The following is a 19,159-nucleotide window of genomic DNA, read 5'->3' on the forward strand; positions in this document are numbered from 1 at the left end:
ATGGCAACCGCTTTTCCCCTTAGACGACATTTCGTTACCCACCTCCTCACTCCGCCACCCCCTCCGTCGCTGTGGCATTATATAGTGTCTTGTGGTTAAACAACCATCTAATATACAAAATTGAGCCGGGGCTTTTAAGACTACCAAAGGCGTTCTGCTGCACGTTGCACTTCCTTAAGTGGAAATGCTCCAGTGCAGTGCTGTCTGCTGCTTGCAGGCAAACCAGAGGGCAAGAAAGGATGGAAGAGGGGTAGGAAGGGAGAAAAGGCCAGTGATGTGGGAGGGAGACGGGAAGAGAAATCGATGAAAAGGGAAATGCCAGAGAGACAGGAAGAAAAGTGTGTGTGTTTGGAGAGTGGGGTGATTCGGACTAGTTTCATCTCGTCATTTCCCAACCACCTGAGTCTGACCCAAGTCCTAGTGGGTCAGGCGCTACCAGATTGCCCCAGACCGAGGCAGCACATTTGAGAGGGGAAAATGCAAGCTTAGATCCCGGAATATTTTGCTTCTGACTTTTTAATCAACTAACTCTTTATGACCTCGGGCAACTACTGGGCCATCTGAATATTCCTGCTTCAGTTTCTCTTCTTTGCAAAAGACAGTATCGACCTTCCTTCCTTCCTCTCTGGACCTTTTGGAAGGCTTATGGGTTGCGATTGTTCATAAGGTCTTTGGAGTTCTGGGATCTCATAAATTAACTGCTTCTTAGGCATAAGGCACTATGTAAATTCCAGGTATGATTTTTTTTTCTAATGCATTTCCATTTTTGTACCATACTTTTCTTGCCAATCAGGTTGATCTTTAAAAAGTTAGTTTGGTTTTTTTACTCTTGTTGGTATTTATTTTAAGATACTTCTCCAAGAACACAGACGTCTCCTTCTTTATCGCGTGAAAACTATAAGGAATAGCTTGTTGCAATAAAATCCGGAGGAGGGTGGCCGCCTTGCTGCTGCCTTTACTGCTCATTCACTTTCTTCTGAATCCGTGCTTTCGGTGCTATCTCCTCATCCATGTGCTCCTAAGCAGGAGGTTTCATCAATCAATGTCCCCTCTAAAATTTCCCAAGAAACAACTCTCATCCCAGGACCAGCAGTTCACCTGCAGGCACTGCTGCACCTCCCAGGGTCACTGGCCACCGCTGGCTGCTGCTGCCAGATCCGGCTTCAACCACGTCATCAGGGGCAGAGCCAGAGCAATCCACAGAGTCACCTCCACTCTTACTTCACACCAGTTCCCACTGGCAGCTCAGATGGGACTCATGGAACTCAGAGTCAGGATGACCCAAACAGCCAGAGTCCGTCTCCATCTTCTGAGGACAGATATTCCACCTGGCACGAGATGTCACCCGGGAGAAGCATTTTTGGCAAGCCACTCGCCCTCTGGCATGCCTGTCAACATGACACGCCACCCATTGGTTCTAGTGTGGAAACATCGAGACTGTTACTCTCAATTGCCCCAATTTTTTTTTATGACTCAATATGTCTTTTTGAAAAGATGACACTGATTCTGCTTATAAGAGATTCTTACTTTATTAAAAAGCATTTGTTTTCTATCACTCAAATAACTGTTTTCTATTCTGTAAGGGAATCTCAGATAAGCTGCTTTCAGACCACTCTAGTATTTTAGAACAGTATTGTTTATAAATATATAAACAATACTGCAGTAAAATATTGCACCAAGGAAAGAATATCTCTGAAGTAGGCATTCTGCTCATTAAGCACCATATTTTATTGGTCATTTCCTCCTGTCAGTGAAGGCAAATAAAAAGCAGTAGTGATTAAAGTTTAATCTTCCTAATCAGCTAGAGAAAATGCTATGATTGTTAAGAAATCTCTCTGTGTTGGCTTCTTCTTCTTCTTCTTTATTTTTTTTGCCCTCATAGTTTTGGAATGCCTTTCATTTCATGACCAGTTCTTCTTTCTTTCAAAAGAATTTTGAATTCCAATTCTGACCTCCTAAAATGCTAACTTTCTTAAAACATTTGAATCTCTATGGTTTATATTTTTAAAAATCATAGAATTATTTTTTAAAAATCAGGATTGAAAAAAGCACTATAGACCAGCTGGTTCAATTGCATCTATTACAAATGGGAAAACTGAAGTGAGAAATGAAATAATTTGCCAAGGCCACATAACTCATCAGTAACACAGCTCAGACTAAAACTTGGGCCTCCACTCTGTCACATCCTCAGGAAAACATATCTGAGTTTAGAAACTTCAGTCGATGTCAACACTGTTAGAAACACTGCAACTGGTTTCCTTTTTAAAAGATAATTGGGTCGAAAATTAGGAGTATGATCCTTGTAATGTGGAATTACTAAATACAGGTATGTCTTATTTAAAAATAATGTACTCTGGACTCATAAAACCAAGAGTGATTCATTCCTTACTGTACCAAAGTAGTGTTTGCCCTCCGAATGATTCGCTTAAGTAGTTCTCGGGACATTTAAAATATAATTTGATTTTTTTTTTTTTTTTTTACATGGGGCTCTCTTGTCATCAGGAATTCCTTGTGTATATGGTTTATTCCTAAATCAGACTCTTACTCCCTGAATTATTCACTTCCACAGTACCCTAGCCCGGCACCAAACAGATTAGTGAGCCTACATTTTCTCAGCGAATGAACAAGTGAGCAAATGAACTTTTTGAACACACCTATTATGTAAATGAGAGTAAGTCAGCATACTTACAAATTTGTGTATCTTAATTTTTTATTTTTTAATGCATAAAGGTCGAGCACGGCTTCCCTGGTGGTCCAATGGTTAAGACTCCGCGCTTCTAATGCAGAGGGCACGGGCTCCATCCCTGGTCAAGGAAGTTCTGCATGCCATGAGGCACGGCCAAAAAAAAAAGAAAAGTGTTTCTCATAAAGGTCAAGCAAATAGGCATATTAAGAGGAGATTTCTAAGGACTCAGTTAAGGTTAGAAGGCACCCATTTAGCTTTTGACACTCTACCGGACAAGGAATTTTTATGGCCACATCGAAGAAAACAGTAAGTCAAGCTTATTGTTTATTTAGAGGCAGATGTGTCCTGTAGGTAACATCTAGGACTAGCAGTTAGAGCAATCAATGAAATGCCAATTCTCTGTGCCGGGGAAACAAGAGTCAGGGGCTGGGGGGAAGGTGTCTGCTTCCTAGACCAGCTGGCTCCTGCCTTGTGCCTGACCACTACCCATCCATCCTTCAAACTCTCCAGCCAGTTGTCTTCATCCCAAAACAGACCGAGTGGAAGAATGTGGATGGGGCAACACAGATCTCTCCCTTCTCTTGTGAAAACCAGGGCATGGATCGCCTTGTAGTAGAGAGTGGCAACCTTATCCTGGTACACAATGGCTAGCGTGTAAAATATCACAGTAACTTCATTACTAGGTAATTATAGGCTAAGCCACTTGACCTCAGAGCCAACTTCCTTCTCTGTGAAATGGTGATAATACTTAACATTGTGCAGGGGTTTCTGGTTTCAGACTAGGCCCTCTCTGAGTGTCAGGTACTGTTTCACTGTCAACCTTTGCTGCCATCTGCATCTTCCTTCCAAGAAAGCAGGTGCAGAACCGACTTCTGGAAACACAGGAGGTGTGTGTGTGCAGCTTTTATCATCTTGCTGGGTTTTAGATCTGGGAATGGAGAGGACCTGGGGGAGGGGACAGATGACCAGATAGCTCCCAAGAGTGTAGAAATCATAGGCCCCTGCCCCTTTCTTTCAGGATCAAACTAAATAGACTTGTGTCAGCTAAATATGAGCTTACCGTGACCTGAGGCCCATTTAATTTTCTGTTCCACACATTTCCTCCCTGGCAAGAAAATAAAGGGAAAGAAAGCATTACCCCTAAGTTCTGTTCCATTTCTGTATTTCTTCATTCAGTCCTTCATTTAAAAATGTCCAAAAAATGCTGATTATGAAAGTAAGATATAACAGTGTGCCAAGAGTATGTACTAATTGATTCGATTGAGCAAAATAGTGCTGTTTTTCTCCCTTTTTAAAATAATATTTTTTTTAATTTTGAAAGTAATAAATGTTCAACACCATAAAGCACAAGAGAAAAAAACAAAAACAAAATTTGCCTGTAACATCATCACCCAGTCCTGCCCCCCTACTAATATTTTGGTGCATTTAATTTCAATTTTTTTCATGGTACATACACATATTTTTGCAAAAAAATGGCCTTTCCCTATAGAACTGTGACAGAGCCTGCTTTCACTTTAATGCTATGTTTTAATTTTTAAAAACCAGTGATATCCATAGTTGAGCTACAATGTCTATTTTAAAATACTCTGTGATGTTTTAAGTACATTTAAAAATATCCAAGAAATCTAATTTAAAAATTAATCCAGCTATAATAAATACAGCAAAACTCTATCAAAGTGTTCTCTTTTTACAAATTCACTTTGCTTTTGGGAAAAAAAAGCAGAGAAATCTTGGCAAATAGTTGTTCTTTTCATGGTCCCAGCTTGATAATCTAATACAGGAACTTCTTGGATATGTATTTCATTACTGGAGGGGAAAAAGGCACATTGAGGGCACTCACTCCATATCTGGCAAAGATTGTGCATTAAAATAGATAAACAATAGTAACCCCTACTCCTGGCCCAAGGCAAGAAGAGTAGCATTTTGCTATTTCAGATTAGGAAGTAATTGCAGATTAATTTAACACAGTTGCTAGTCATTTTGAAACAACTTTGAAGTCTCCTATTTTTGATTTCCGTTTTTTTTTAATCTGTGAAATTAAGATTTGATCTGAAAAAAATATTAATACAGCTCAAGTGCCATTTCATTTATGAACCTACTGTGATGATCTCATTCTCTACTTCCTTTTATAGGCTTTGTCCAAAGCACGTAACTCACATGTTGTTATGCTCTGTCCTATTTTGTTTTTATTTATCTATATCCCACTATGTAGTACTTTATCAGTGTAAAACGCTGTCTTTCTCACCCATGGGTCTTACCTCCTCAACTGCTTTAAAACTTCTCTATACTTCTCACTGGATCCATAGACATCTTCTCTGTACATCGGGTGTACTGGTGTATTAAATTGCATTTTTCACGTGCAGAAGGAAAGAAACTTCCTTTGTCTTTCTCTACGCCATGCACTGTATTGTATGCCTTCACAAACATCTCACCCACTGCCAGCTTTATCTCTCTGTGGGGTGGGAAGATTCATCCTGTCTTATAGATGAGGAAACTAGAGTTGCATAGGTTTGGTAACTTCTCCAAGATGACACAAAGGCTGAACCTGAACTCAAACCAGGTCTTCAGATTTCAAAAACCAGGGCTCTTTCTCCTGTACACTTGAGGTGTTCTGTGTAGGTGATTTTTTTCCCAGCTATATAAAGTTTCGAAAGTTGTCTTACCTTTAAAAAAAGTTTTTCTTTATCATATTTGGGCAGAAAATTTTCTTCAATATATTATGTACTTCCCAATCTAAGTTAGTCTGGGGTTTGATCCGGGGATGACTTAATTTTGGATGATTCTTATATAGGCTAGAAAACCAATGACCACACTTGTTATACGTCTCTGAATTAAGAGTAAGCAGGTTCTATGAGTTTGAAGGGAGTTCCTGTGAATAAAGTGAATGGAAGATTTGATATCAAATTTGGATGTTCAGAAGACTTCTCAGCCTAATTCTCTGCTGACTTCAGAGATTGACAGAAACAGTCTTTTGAAATAATGCTAGGGCTTGGTTGTTTTTTTTTTAAACCTATATGAAATTATAAGAAAAGATTTTTTTTTTCTCTCTCTCTCTCCAGGGTCATTCTGCTATTTAAAGTCAGAAGAGACCATAAAGTTTGACACATAGTAGGAGCCCAATCAATACTACTTGAATGAAGAAACAATGAGGGCCCTTACAAAATATGTTGGCTTTATGGTTGAGAGTCTTACTACCCGTTTGAGTAACTATGGTCGGTGAAGGGATGTTTCTCTCTAAAAAACCTTCACTGTGAGTCCAACAGGATTGTGTCAGCTCTAAACTAACCCTCCCAAGGTAACCACAGATTTCCATCCTAGGAATCAGGATCCTGGTCTAAGACACTTTGATTACAGGCTGCACGGCTTCAATGGTTGGCCAGCTATCAGAAAACAGAATCAATCAGAACACTCCATTCTCCATGCATTCCATATAATTTAGAAGCTACTTGAGTATGCGTGTGAGAGTGTGTGTGATGTAAAGACGTGTATTTTAAACCCAGGCTGAAATATGTGGAAAAGTTATGATTTGTGTTGAATTCCTTCGCTGCTCTATTGAATGTTATGAATTATAATATCAAATAATATAGATAAATATTTTACCGTAGACATGCTTTTCTGGAAGTATCCCTAAGAAACCTGTTTCTTTTCCCAGTGATAGAGGTAATATAGTCCTACCAGATAGTGAAACGTGACATGAGACAGGGGCATACATTCTTAACAAATAAAGTCATTAAAACTTTCAGTTTAAACTTTAGCTCATTTGTTCTAGGCGGTGCCCCTGGGGCTCCTGTTTGAACAGCACACAGCAAGGTTAGATTTAGGAGGCAAAGTTTTCATTAGCTTCTTTTGAAAGATGCCTGAAGTCAAATCCCTTGAAGGACTATCCTCCCCCAAAATCATTGCCGCTCTGTTGGATAGGTGAGATAGATGATTAAGCTACAAGGAAGCCGCAGACTGAAAGCAGCTGGGAAATGGAAATTTTAAAGATAAACTGATCAACATGCCTGGAAAATATCTACAGGATAGAAATGAGGGAAAGAAGAATCAGAAATAGAATTTCAGGTGCTGTTTCATGTCAGGGTATTAGAGTCAGATTTGGTGAATCCTACGAGAGGGAATAATAGATGTCTTTTTGGCTTTTAAAAGAAGACTGTATTTCACAGAAATTTAAATGAGTATCTGAACAGGAAAGTGTTTTGATTGGAGGAGTTTCTTCCAAGATTATTTTTGGTTTATTTTCTTTTTAAGTATAATGTAAGAGTCAAGTGAATAGGGGACTTCCCTGGTGGTCCAGTGGTTAAGACTTCGCCTTCCAATGCAGGGGGTACGAGTTCGATCCCTGGTCAGGAAGCTAAGATCCCACATGCCTCGTGGCCAAAAAACCAAAAACATAAAATAGAAGCAATATTGTAACAAAGTCAATAAAGACTTTAAAAATGGTCCACATCAAAAAAAAAAAAAATTACATGAATAAATCTTAGGCATACATACGTATACAACTGTTTAACCTCCAGGATTAAGATTCAGGACTTTTCTAGCTCTCCAGAAGGCTTGTTCTTATCCCCTCCTAGCCAGCTACACCCCCGCCCCCCAGAAAAGGTGGCCAGAGTTCTGAGCTTTGTCATCACAGATTCCTTTTGCTGTCTGTCACCTCGGGGGAAGGGAGTCGTTCGGGATGTGCTTTTACGTCTCAGCGCTGGCTCTCTGAGCTCCAGAGATGTGTATGCAGTAGCCCCACTGTGTGGTTACTAATCTCTTTTATTTTCATAAAATCAGTAAAAAAGAAAAAAAGGGAGAAATACTGTTAGAAGGGGATAGGGAAATGCATGTGTTGGGTGGGGGGCAGTCACAGACCATTTGTACTCACTTTAAAATGTCCCTGCTTCTCCCTGAGTGATAAGTTCAAGTTTACCATGATTTGGGCATCCAGAGATTAAGAAAAATTCAAGCAAGGTTTACTCTGCTGTCCCATATGACAGCCACGAGCCACACTTGGCCTACCTACCTTAAAATTTAAATTGATTAAAATAAATTAAAATTACAGATTTAGTTCCTCAGTCGCCCTAGCGCCACTTTAGGGGCTCAAATAGCCACATGGGGTTCGTGGCCACCCTACTAAATGGTGCAGATATGGAACATTGTTTCCGTTCTTGCAGAAAGTTCTGTTGGACAGCGCTGTTTAGAAAGCTGGCTATGAGCTTCCCTCCTCTTCCTCTTCCCCTTTTCCCTTCATAAGGATGTTACGGTGGGTTTACTTATGTTTTCATTGTAAGTTACCATTTAATTCTGTGGTCCTCAGACCATCCTCTTAAAGCTTCTGTTTCCTGAACTTTCCCTCCATACTTGGGAAGAAAACAAGTGGAAGAATTCTCACAGTGTACTGAAATTTTAATTTCTAGAATGTACCATGTGCTCTCCTTCCTGCATCCCACTGTGAGTTGACTTCTCATCCATGAGATCTCAGCTTAGACTGTCTCCAGGGAGCCTTCCACGTCCCACCTCCCAGCCCCCAAGACTGGGTTATGTATCCCTGCAGTTAAGCTGCCACAGTAAGCTGCTGGCCTTCCCCTGCCTGTTTCCTGGCTTCTCTCTTCCACTGAACAGGAGCAGCCTGTCCTGTTCGCTGGTGTATGTCCATCCCTGGGGACACTGCCTGGGCCTGTGGAGGGAAGGAACAGTGGGCTGCACAAGGAAGGGGCAATAGCCAAGTAACTTAATGTTAGAGTGGGGTTCCTTCCCCCAGCCCACCACCCGGATGAGGAGTTCCAGAAGGGGGATTATCAGAAACACATTTCTGTCTGGTCACCCTTCCGAATACACCTCGGTGCTCTGAGCTGTTTCTCCGGCAGTGAAGATGGCACATCCAAGACGCTTGCCCTCTCTCTGGTTAAAGTTCATGGTTTCCGTCTCATCAGAAGTGAGAGGCTAAAAGACATATACAAACTGAGATGGTGCTGGGCGAGCAATTAAAAATGGGCAAGTGTAGTTGAAGAATGGTGATAATATGATAGAAAATTCTGCTGCATCTGGCAGCAGGCAGCTGTTCTTGGCATCACAGGCCAAGTCTCGCCGAGCCGAATGACCTCTTGGGGAGGCGGCTGTATCCAGGAAGGGTAGGAATCAGGATCGGTAGCAGAAATCCCAACTCAGACCAGCTTTAAAGATGAACTTATTTTCCCAAGTATCAGGAAATCGAGAGATTGGAGGCTCAGAGTTGGTTGATTGGGTGTCTCAGCAGTGCCAGGGAGGACCCAGATCAGCCATCCTGGGCATTGGCTTCCTCCTTAGGCTGGTAGGGAAGTGGCTTCTGTAGGCTCAGGCATCCCATCCGGGACCTCAGCATCTATAGATAAAAAAGAGAAGGTGTCAGTTCCGGTCACTGATGAGGGGAAGGAGGTGGCCAGAGTTGTGTCACTGAAGTATCTGGAGTTGATGTAATAGATCCGAGGGTCTCCTACAAGCGCCAAGACCACCTGGCCCAAATATGCTCCCCCACCCCAGCCTATGCATTCTTTCAGCCTGCATCAGTGCAGAAAATACTGAGTGGAAACCCTTAACTCCATTAGCTAATAGCAGTTAATGCCTTAGAAATGATCTAACTAACGGGACAAATACGGAACACAGAAAGCTCCCAGGATGGGAAGAGAGAGCCTCGGAGAAGAGGTAGGAAGGCTCACCAAGGACCAATTATAACACGTCAAGTCTTACTAGAACCAACAAGGACCTACTGTATAGCACAGGGAACTATACTTTATAGTTTGTAATAACCTATAAGGGAAAAGAATCTGAAAAAGTGTGTGTGTGTGTGTGTGTGTATATATATAAATAACTGAATCACTTTGCTGTACACATGAAACTAGCACAACATTGTAAATCAACTATCCTTCAATTTAAAAAAAAAGTCTTACTAGTCTGCCTGAGCCAAGCCATTAGGAAACTCCCTCCTTGCCCTTAAGGGTTAATCCCCCCACTACCCCTCACCCCCCAACTGAGGAAACACTGGTTTAATTTTAAATTTAGCAATATCTGTACATACACGATTTTCAGCGTACATGGTATATATTCTGAGAAATCTGGAATCCTTCAACCGATCAGTTATGCTTTCACTTTTTCCTCCTTCTCCGTAGACCTCACAGAATTAGAGCTGTGCTGAGTGAGGTCACAGTCTAACTACAGTATTAACCCTGCAAAACTGTTCATTTTCGCCCGAGCACCCAGAGGCAGGATATAGAATGTGTCCAACTGAAAAACTATTACAGATGATGCGGTGCTGCGATGGACTGAATTGTAACCGAGACGGGGATATGTGTGTGTGTGTGTGTGTGTGTGTGTGTCTTTAGCCAAGAAATCATTTTCTAAAAGGAAGTCAGGTAGTACATAGCTCTTAAAAGTCGAGGTTATATGATTGTATTTTTAAAGGAAACATGCATTTTCTGACACCCAAATTTTAAAATGCTACTTCGAATATTTCCCAGCCTTAAATTAACTGTTTTATATTTCCTACCAACTGTGTCCTTGTTTTTTAGTTTTTTCCCCTCTCCAGTACCTCTTTCACTTTTCTCTCTGTGTTACAAACATCCCTTGTGTTTTTTAATATCTATTTTGCATTGTTAAAAATATACAGGAATGTATAAAGAATAACACAGGGAACATCCACGAACCCACCACCCAATTTAAGAAATAAAACATTAGCTCTTTTTTCTATGCCTGTTCCTGAGCTCTGTTTAATTCAGCCTGGAGAAAAGCACCACACAGATGGTCAACATTTTGTGTAAAGGCCCAATCACCACCCCGTTCACAGTAGATGCGGAGTTTCAGAAAGCACGTGCGTTCCCAGTCTTGCCTGGACATGTGGTTAATGCTAACTAGTGTAACAGTTGTGCCCCAGGTAACTCCTAAAGCTGTTTCGGATCATAAAATCTAGGATGTTTTGCAAATTTATATTTCATCATGCTGGGCTTTATGCACAAAAACTAGATGACTTCCCGTTTGTAATCTCCATCAAAGGCATTTCTCAAAATCCCTTTATTATGCCTTATCACTGGTGCTACCACACATTGTTTGCATGTTTGCAAACAATCTCTGGCTAAATTATAAACCTGCGAGTATCCTTGTGGCGTTCGCCTCGCAGAATTCAGACATAAGTGCTATTTTAGCTTATTCCTCAATCGTAGATTCTAAATATTTGACCCCCTTCATTGAGTGCCAGAGACCTGACTTGACTTGTCTGTGGTTTGGGCTCTAATTTAAAAGCAATCAACCATGTCTGAATAGTGTTTGAAATATTTATATTGTATCCATGGAAAGGATGTCATATTTCATTTTCTCAAGAGTACAGTTTCTTTAGCACGCTCTCGCTGCCGCCACGTGATGCTCCGTTTGCTCCCGTGGTACCTTTGCCTGTGGGGCAGCACATTGTACACGGACATCTGCCTCAGCCCAGCCTTGGGAACTTGATCTCTTCCAGGAGCCCAGCATGCAGAAGAGCGGCTTGCTCGTGGCTCCCAAGCACATACTTAATCACTGGAGGGGACATTCTTTTCAAAGTGTCCCCAGCTCCATAGTCTTATAGGGAGAGAAGCAGGAACCAGATGGGTAGAGTGTGGGTTGATTTTTTTTTTTTTCATCTGTTGACTGATGAACTTCTGGTGCCTATTTTTTTTTTTTAAAAAAAAGAATTTCACTTATTTATTTATTTATTTATTTATTTATTTATTGGCTGTGTTGGGTCTTCGTTTCTGTGAGGGCTTTCTCTAGTTGTGGCAAGCGGGGGCCACTCTTCATCGCAGTGCGCAGGCCTCTCACTGTCGCGGCCTCTCTTGTCGCAGAGCACAGGCTCCAGACGCGCAGGCTCAGTAGTTGTGGCACACGGGCTTAGTTGCTCCGCGGCATGTGGGATCTTCCCAGACCAGGGCTCGAACCCGTGTGCCCTGCATTGGCAGGCAGATTCTCAACCACTGCGCCACCAGGGAAGCCCCGCCCCTCTGGTGCCTATTTGCAAGGTTGCTTTGAGTATGTGAGCTGGTGGCTAGACCAGTCATGTCCTCTTCTTCCTGATTTGGAAGATAGAAATTGAAGAAAACATTCTGCAGACCCCAAGTGCCAAAGGTCTGAATTTGTCCCGAGCCCACAGCAATAAGGACGTTTTCCAAGAGAAGGATAAAGCATATGTATTTTATTTAGAGTGGACTGTTTTAAGTGTTATCTTTTCATTTGGAATGAATAGTAGGTTCTCCACATGCCATTAACCAGTTGTTAAATGCGAGAATTCATTAGTAAAATAAGCCATCACAGTGTGTGGGATGATGTGAGATGAACATTAGCTCAGCTCCTTGATTCTGAGCATGGGAAGTTTTCCTTTTCTTTGTTACAGATTTGGGGGGCTTTTTGATATTCATTAGAACAAAAGCGAGAGCTTGCTGATCTTCCAGATTTTATTGCCAAACGAATATCAACACTAGTCACTGGCTTCTTCTGTAGGATGTATGGGTTTCCTTTCTCTCCACAAAAGAAGACATGTCTAAACTTGCTTATCTCTCTATAGGACAGTCGGCCCAATATGTCAAGACCTCTGATCACTAGATCTCCTGCATCTCCACTGAACAACCAAGGCATTCCTACTCCAGCACAGCTCACAAAATCCAACGCACCCGTCCACATCGACGTGGGCGGCCACATGTACACCAGCAGCCTGGCCACCCTCACCAAATACCCCGAATCAAGGTAATCCGAAAAGCCGCAAAGTCACGCTCCAAAGTGCATGTACTTGATGATCTAACTGTTTTTCCTTTGACCAGCTTAGCAGTGCAGCCTCGCCAGGGCCGGGGGTAGGACATGAAAGCGTCATGTGGGCCACCTGTTATGGAGGCGGCTCTGGGACATGACCGTAAATCTCCTACGAGTCAGGGTTTGATCCAGAGCTTAGCCAAGTACGTGTGAAAGTGTCACTGAGGATGGAGTTCTGTGATATTTCACTCCTCTGAGAGCTTCACATTTCTCAGCGTAGTAAAACAAAGGATGATGATTTCTACCCCTGACCTTTCTTCTGTCCTCTTCTTCTAAAACACACTTTCTTATCAAGTCTTAGAATTTTATAGTTGGCCCAACTTGTGAACTGGAGAAAAAAAAAATGAGAGACTCTTATCAGTAGGGCAGTATATTTAGAACAGTTGGCAGAAGTCCAGAAAGATAGCCTTGTCTGAAAAAAAATGAAGGGCAGTGGAAGTTATGAACGCTCAAGGCAGATAAGCAAATAGGAAAAGGGTATGAAGGGGGAGAGTGGTTTATAAATGGGCGTGTACACCACGCTGATGAAAACTCCCCTCCCACACCCCACTCACCCATTTCTTTTTCTTTTTTTAAAATTTTATTTATTTGGTTGGTTGGGCTGGGTCTTAGCTGAGGCAGGTGGGCTCCTTAGTTGCGGCAGGTGGTCTCCTTAGTTGCGTCATATGAACTGTTAGTTGCGGCATATGAACTCTTAGTGGCAGCACGCGTGTGGGATCTAGTTCCCTGACCAGGGATCGAACCTGGGCCCCCTGCACTGGGAACGTGGAGTCTTAACCACTACGCCACTAGGGAAGTCCCGCCACCCAACCGTTTCTAAAGGAGTTTCCAAGGAAACAATTTACTTTGCGCCCCAGGACACCCCTCCTGGCTCCACCTAGATCTGGGGGCTGAGGCAGATCCTATTAGGGAATTTATCTTCGGGCCACTCGGCTGGTGGGTAGAGGAAGAGGCATGAGCTCACGTTGGCTGATGTCAGGAGAAAGGGTGTTTCTCTGCTTGTTTCTGCTCAAATGGAATGGAAACACAGCACTTGGGCTTCAGAAAAGCACTCATTGCATTTCTGAGAACCTCCTACAATATGACAGGTATCAGGTAACTTACAGCCCAAGAAGAGAGCACTGACATACAAATCACTGTCATAACTGCACAAAGACTGCTTTTTTGGTTTTTGTTAGTCTCACTTCACTATCTGATATTTTTTGAAGGAATGTGAAGGTTGAGAAAAGATGAAATATTTTCCCTCTCAATTTCCAGATTTAATTTCTACAATAGACATGAAATGTTTTTTAAAAAGTAGATGTTATAAATTCAGTTACCCAAAACACCTGTATATTCGGAATTCCCTGGCGGTCCATTGGTTAGGGCTCCATGCTCCCACTGCAGGGGGCATGGGTTCTATCCCTGGTCAGGGAACTAAGATCCTGCAAGCTGTGCAGCATGGCCAAAAAAATAAAAATTTTTAAAAAATGTATATTTTAAAATGAAATGATCATATCAGTCAGTTGTTAGTATTACTGAGTCTCCACCCTCCCTAAATGCATTGTTATTGGATGCTACAAAACTGTTACATGATGGTTATATTTCTTAAGAGTATCATTATATAAGGAGGCTCTTTTTTTAAAAAAAAGTCTATTTCCATTCCTTCTAACCTTCTAGTACCAACATCGACAATAGAAAATCACTGTGCCTCTTCAGATGAACACTTAATTCTAGGGGGCAAGTCACCAAACAAACATGAGTCAAAAAGCAAGTTTCGACAATAGCAGAATGCACTGGTCTGATCTGGTGGCCTTTTGCTTCAGTCTGATTATTAGACTGTGATACAGGAGGGAAGTTAGTCATTACACTATTTGCATGTGTCGTAAATGGTAGGTTTTCTTGTGCTCATTGCAGCTGGTGGGTCTCTTCCCACTGACTAAGGCCCACCAGGGTTTTGGCTTTTGTGAAGCTCACTGGTGTCACTTGGTGTATTGGCAGTGGTATAAGATAGACAGTGAGGGACTCTGTATATTCAGTTCCTCTCTCTCAAATCATTTGCCACTTCAATCGTTTCGATGCTTGGCAGTATTAAAGGCCTCTGATAGTGTCTCATTTGGCGAGCCTTCCTCAGGCCAACTTTCCATAGGTATTTCTAAGAGTCCCCTTTTTGTCCCTTGTTATTCTCCCCCTGAGACGTGCATCACGTTTCATGGATCTCAGTACGGACCCAGCACTCTCGGTATCTGTACTGTCTCATATGGGAACCACTAGCCACGTGCAGCTTTGAGCACTTGACGTGTGGCTGGTCCAAACTGAAATGTCCTTTAAGTGTAAAATATACACTGGATTCTAAAGACTTAGTGCCCCCCAAATGTGAAATATCTCAAAAATTTGATATCGATACCATGTTGGAGTGATACTATGATAATATATTGAGTCGTATAAATAATAATAGAGTTAAATAAAATATATTAAAATTAATTTCACCTGTTTCTTTTTACTCTTTTAATGTGGCTACCAGAAAACACAAAATTACAGACGTGTCTCGCTCTTTGTTGCTGTTGGACAGCACGGAACTATATATATGCACAGATTTTTTAAAAAAATCTCATTAAACCTCCCCCTCCCCAAACCTGATACTTACATGCATCATAAATTGAATTTCTCTTTCACCAACTTAATTAGAAAAGATAAAATTGTTCATCTTTCTTTCTCGATCTTTCTCTATGCTTCGCTGTCACCTCTATGCTCCCAGTGTCCTGGGAGCAACATCAAAAATAATATGTGTAGGGGCTTCCCTGGTGGCGCAGTGGTTGAGAATCTGCCTGCCAATGCAGGGGACACGGGTTCGAGCCCTGGTCTGGGAAGATCCCACATGCCGCGGAGCAACTAAGCCCGTGAGCCACAACTACTGAGCCTGCGCGTCTGGAGCCTGTGCTCCGCAACAAGAGAGGCCACGATAGTGAGAGGCCCGCGCACCGCGATGAAGAGTGGCCCCCGCTTGCCGCAACTAGAGAAAGCCCTCGCACAGAAACGAAGACCCAACACAGCCAAAAATAAATATAAAAAAAAATAAAATAAAATAATATGTGGTTCATTAGTCCCAGGTTTGAATGCTGACGCTCCCATTTAATAGTTGTTTGGCCATGGATAGGTCCAATTTCTAACTGCCTGTCTTCTGTCTTGTAAAATAGACACAAATACGTCTTCTTCCAAGGTTATTGGGAGGATTAAATGTGATTATGGAAAGCACGACATGGCCCTGTGCCCAACACGTAGTATTGCCTTTATACTTAATCTTCTGCCAAACCCAGCAATTGTTTCTTTTCAAACTGCCTTCCAAATTCCAAATATATACCATTCCTTCATTTCCTAGACCACAGAAACAGCCTCACTTCTAATACTTGCCTGGATCCGTAAAGGCTCAAGGGCTTCCTTGCCTGCACCTTCTGGTCCTTTATCTTTAATGTCCGCACCTGTCTCGGAACTGCCGAGCTATTCCAAGATCATCTTTTTTGTTAGGAGAATTTTTAAGCCTATGTCCAAACTTTTGGGAACAAGCCCTACAAGTAATTTCTGTTTCTGTTGCTTACACCTAAAGCAGACGACATTGGTTGGAAGACAATGCTGTGGATGTTGAATGGACCACTGTGTGTTGCTTTGCTTCCTCTTGGATTTGGGAGGGGGTGGAGGGGGTGCTTGGAAAGAAATTAAATGTTCATTTCAAAGCAGCAGTCAGTTTAATGGGACCCGTCCACAACTTTTAGTAGTCAAAGATATAGGGAAGAAATAGTTCTTCATGCTTTTTCCGCAGATGTCAGATGCTCCTTCCAACTTCTGGGAAAATCTCTCACATATATCAACCTTTTGGGGATAAATTGTAGGACATTAGGTTGCGCCTGACCATAGAATTACAAATAATTCCAAGTCGAGTTCTCTAGATCCTGGGTGTCTTGAACACGTCTCACCCTACTGGACCATTCCCTGCCCCCTCTCCCTCTTAGAGCACCCTGGCTCCTCTCTCACCCACACTTTCCTTGGTGTAGCCCAGAGGGGAAAAGGGCTTTTTCCTCGGTTTTCTTTTCTAGGATTTCAGGGGGAGACTTGTAGTGTAAAAGTACTAAGTTGTTTGTAACAAGTGATCCTAAAAGATGTAGTGTCCTTCTATAATTTCAAAGGTCCTGCAAAGGGCCTTAACTCCATTTTGAAATATTGTGGGTGATTTTTTATTCTATTTCTATTTGTTGTCCTCTGGGCTAAAGACTACCTTTAGAACATTGTCCCCAGAAAGTGGTACATTGGACCACGCAGCTAAACATTAGAAGCACCTGCAAAGCATCAAAAGGCCATGAGAGGCCACGCCCCAGACCAGTGAACCGGGAATCTCTGCGATTTTCCTAAGAGATCCTGATTTTAACCATATGGCTTTGCACGGTCCCTCCATGTGAACACAGGCCTCTTACTTAATGAATCTCCCATGCTATATCATAATGGCCATTCCACCAAAGAAAATACATTTTGATCTTCATTTCTTTAATTAGCAAGGTTACCTGGTTCCACTGTCTGTGCACCCACATGCCCTATTTTTTTTTTTTTTTTTGGCTTGTAAACCCTAAGTACGGATTCAATATGCAAGTTGACTTTTATATTTTACAACAAGGTTAATTACTTATGTTGTTATTCACTTCCATTATTGGGTGGTTTTTTTTTATAAATTTATTTATTTCACTTATTTTTTTGGCTGCATTGGGTGTTCGTTGCTGCACGCGGGCTTGCTCTAGTTGCAACGAGTGGGGGCTACTCTTCGTTGTGGTGCGCGGGCTTCTCATTGAGGTGGCTTCTCTTGCTGCGGAGCATGGACCCTAGGCGAGCAGGCTTCAGTAGTTGCAGCACGCGGGCTCAGTAGTTGTGGCGCATGGGCTTAGTTGCTCCACAGCATGTGGGATCTTCCCGGACCAGGGCTTGAACCCGTGTCCCCTGCCTTGGCAGGCGGACTCTTAACCACTGCGCCACCAGGGAAACCTATTGAGTGGTTTTTTGCTAACAGGACTGGACATAAAGGCTTCAAATTAACTGAAGTACTGCATACATCCGTGGTGTGGTCTGACTTTACCAACATTTCGTGTGAGATGCCAAACAGTTCTTTGGAGGTGTTTATGAGACAGAGGCTGATCCACACCACCTCAGTGAAAAACACTGTTCCCTTTCAGGGAAGCCTACAAGTCTCCAATTCTGGTTGCTATTTTGAATTGCAGTCACCAAGAAAAACACCCAGTTCAGATCTGCAGTAATTTTACATCAAATAAGTAAAACCAAAAATATATATATATATTTTAAATAGATATACAAAGAAGATAGAACATATTTAACAATTTGTTACCCTGATTTCTAAGTTGTAAATACCTAGACATATGGGAGGTGGACCTCACTTGTACTCTTGCCCTGAGCCCCCCAAATTTTAAGGACAGACCTGATTATATCTGACTCAGAAATCCAAGGTACCCACTAACATCATTGGTAACAAAAAATCTAGGTATCTAATTTGTCATAAGTAAGTAATATTGGTACCAAATTACATGGCCTCTTTAAAATCTTCTACTGTTGACAGTGAAATATCTTCTTAGCCACACGTGTGTGTGATATTAAAGAAACGTTCTATGCTTTAAAAGAAGACGTAAGTCTGAGTTCAAAGTTAGGTCTGTTTCATCATTTACTGTCACCTCGAACAAAAACAATATTAACAGCAGTTATGTTGATGGTTATTCAGATGTGGACTTTTTAAAACCAAGAAGTGGGCAGACACTGCTGATTAACCACAGCTATTGGGTGGCAGTGAGACAGGGGTCTTAGCTAAAAGAGCTACTAACCTAGAGGTGAAAGACACAATCTCCTGTTACAATCCCCTGAGCCATCCCATCTGCTTGCTTGACAGAGCTTTTGTATATTTTAAACCAAGTATATGAGTTAACTCCGACATAAGGAGATTATGCTGAATTGGTCTCTCCTAAATAGCAGCAGAGTTACTAAGCACACTGGCATATGTAGGTAATTGCAAAACTCAAGAGACTCAGCTTTCACCGTTGCAGTCGACACCCATGGCCACCCAAGGGGTGTGTGTATCTGGAGCTTTAGGATGGCGATGCCAGGCATGTGTGCCTTGCCAGTAGAGATCTGGTTTTGGCAGGCTTCACCCCCGATGTGCTGGCCATTCCAGAGTGGTTTACGTGGAGCTGCGCTGAAGGAAAAGTGGGGCACTTGCAACGTTAAGGGGCTGGTCCGCTGTCTCAGGACAATTGAATTCTAATGTCTGGATTTCCGGGTAACTGCTGGGCACCAGCCCCGGGGGTTTTCTGTAATCCCGTGTCAGGGCTGGGGGTTCTGTGCTCTGATTTCGACTTCACAGTTCCAGTTCACGCTCTGGTCCCTAGACACACATGGTGCGTCCCACATTGTCATCACACAGGCTCACGCTTCAGGATCTCAACAAAAATGCCCCCAAATTAATGCATCCTGTTTGTTTGCCGAACAGTTCCCTGAACTTTCTTTCAGAATGATTGCGTGGCACTGAATACAAAGCTTTTTATTATGACCTGCTCTTTAGATCAGCATGATTTATAATTCAATATCTATCTCAAGTTTTTTAAAAAAATCACAGAATAGGCTATTGGGGGTTTTTAGATGAGTGGACATCAACCTGGCCTATAT

The 19,159-nt window shown here is 42.2% G+C and overlaps 1 protein-coding gene across 5 annotated transcripts in view; it reads left to right on the forward strand.

The window, feature by feature from the left end:
• Nucleotides 1–19,159, forward strand: part of KCTD1 (potassium channel tetramerization domain containing 1) — a 182,010-nt gene that overhangs the window by 124,732 nt on the left and 38,119 nt on the right. For all 5 annotated transcript variants that reach the window (XM_082416033.1, XM_082416035.1, XM_082416032.1 and 2 more), the window contains one exon: nt 12,231–12,409. In XM_082416033.1, the coding sequence (XP_082272159.1) occupies nt 12,231–12,409 (179 nt within the window). The remainder of the gene's footprint in view (nt 1–12,230; nt 12,410–19,159) is intronic.

Source organism: Balaenoptera physalus, assembly GCF_965194825.1.
Source record: "Balaenoptera physalus genome assembly, chromosome: 12".
Classification (NCBI taxonomy): domain Eukaryota; kingdom Metazoa; phylum Chordata; class Mammalia; order Artiodactyla; family Balaenopteridae; genus Balaenoptera; species Balaenoptera physalus.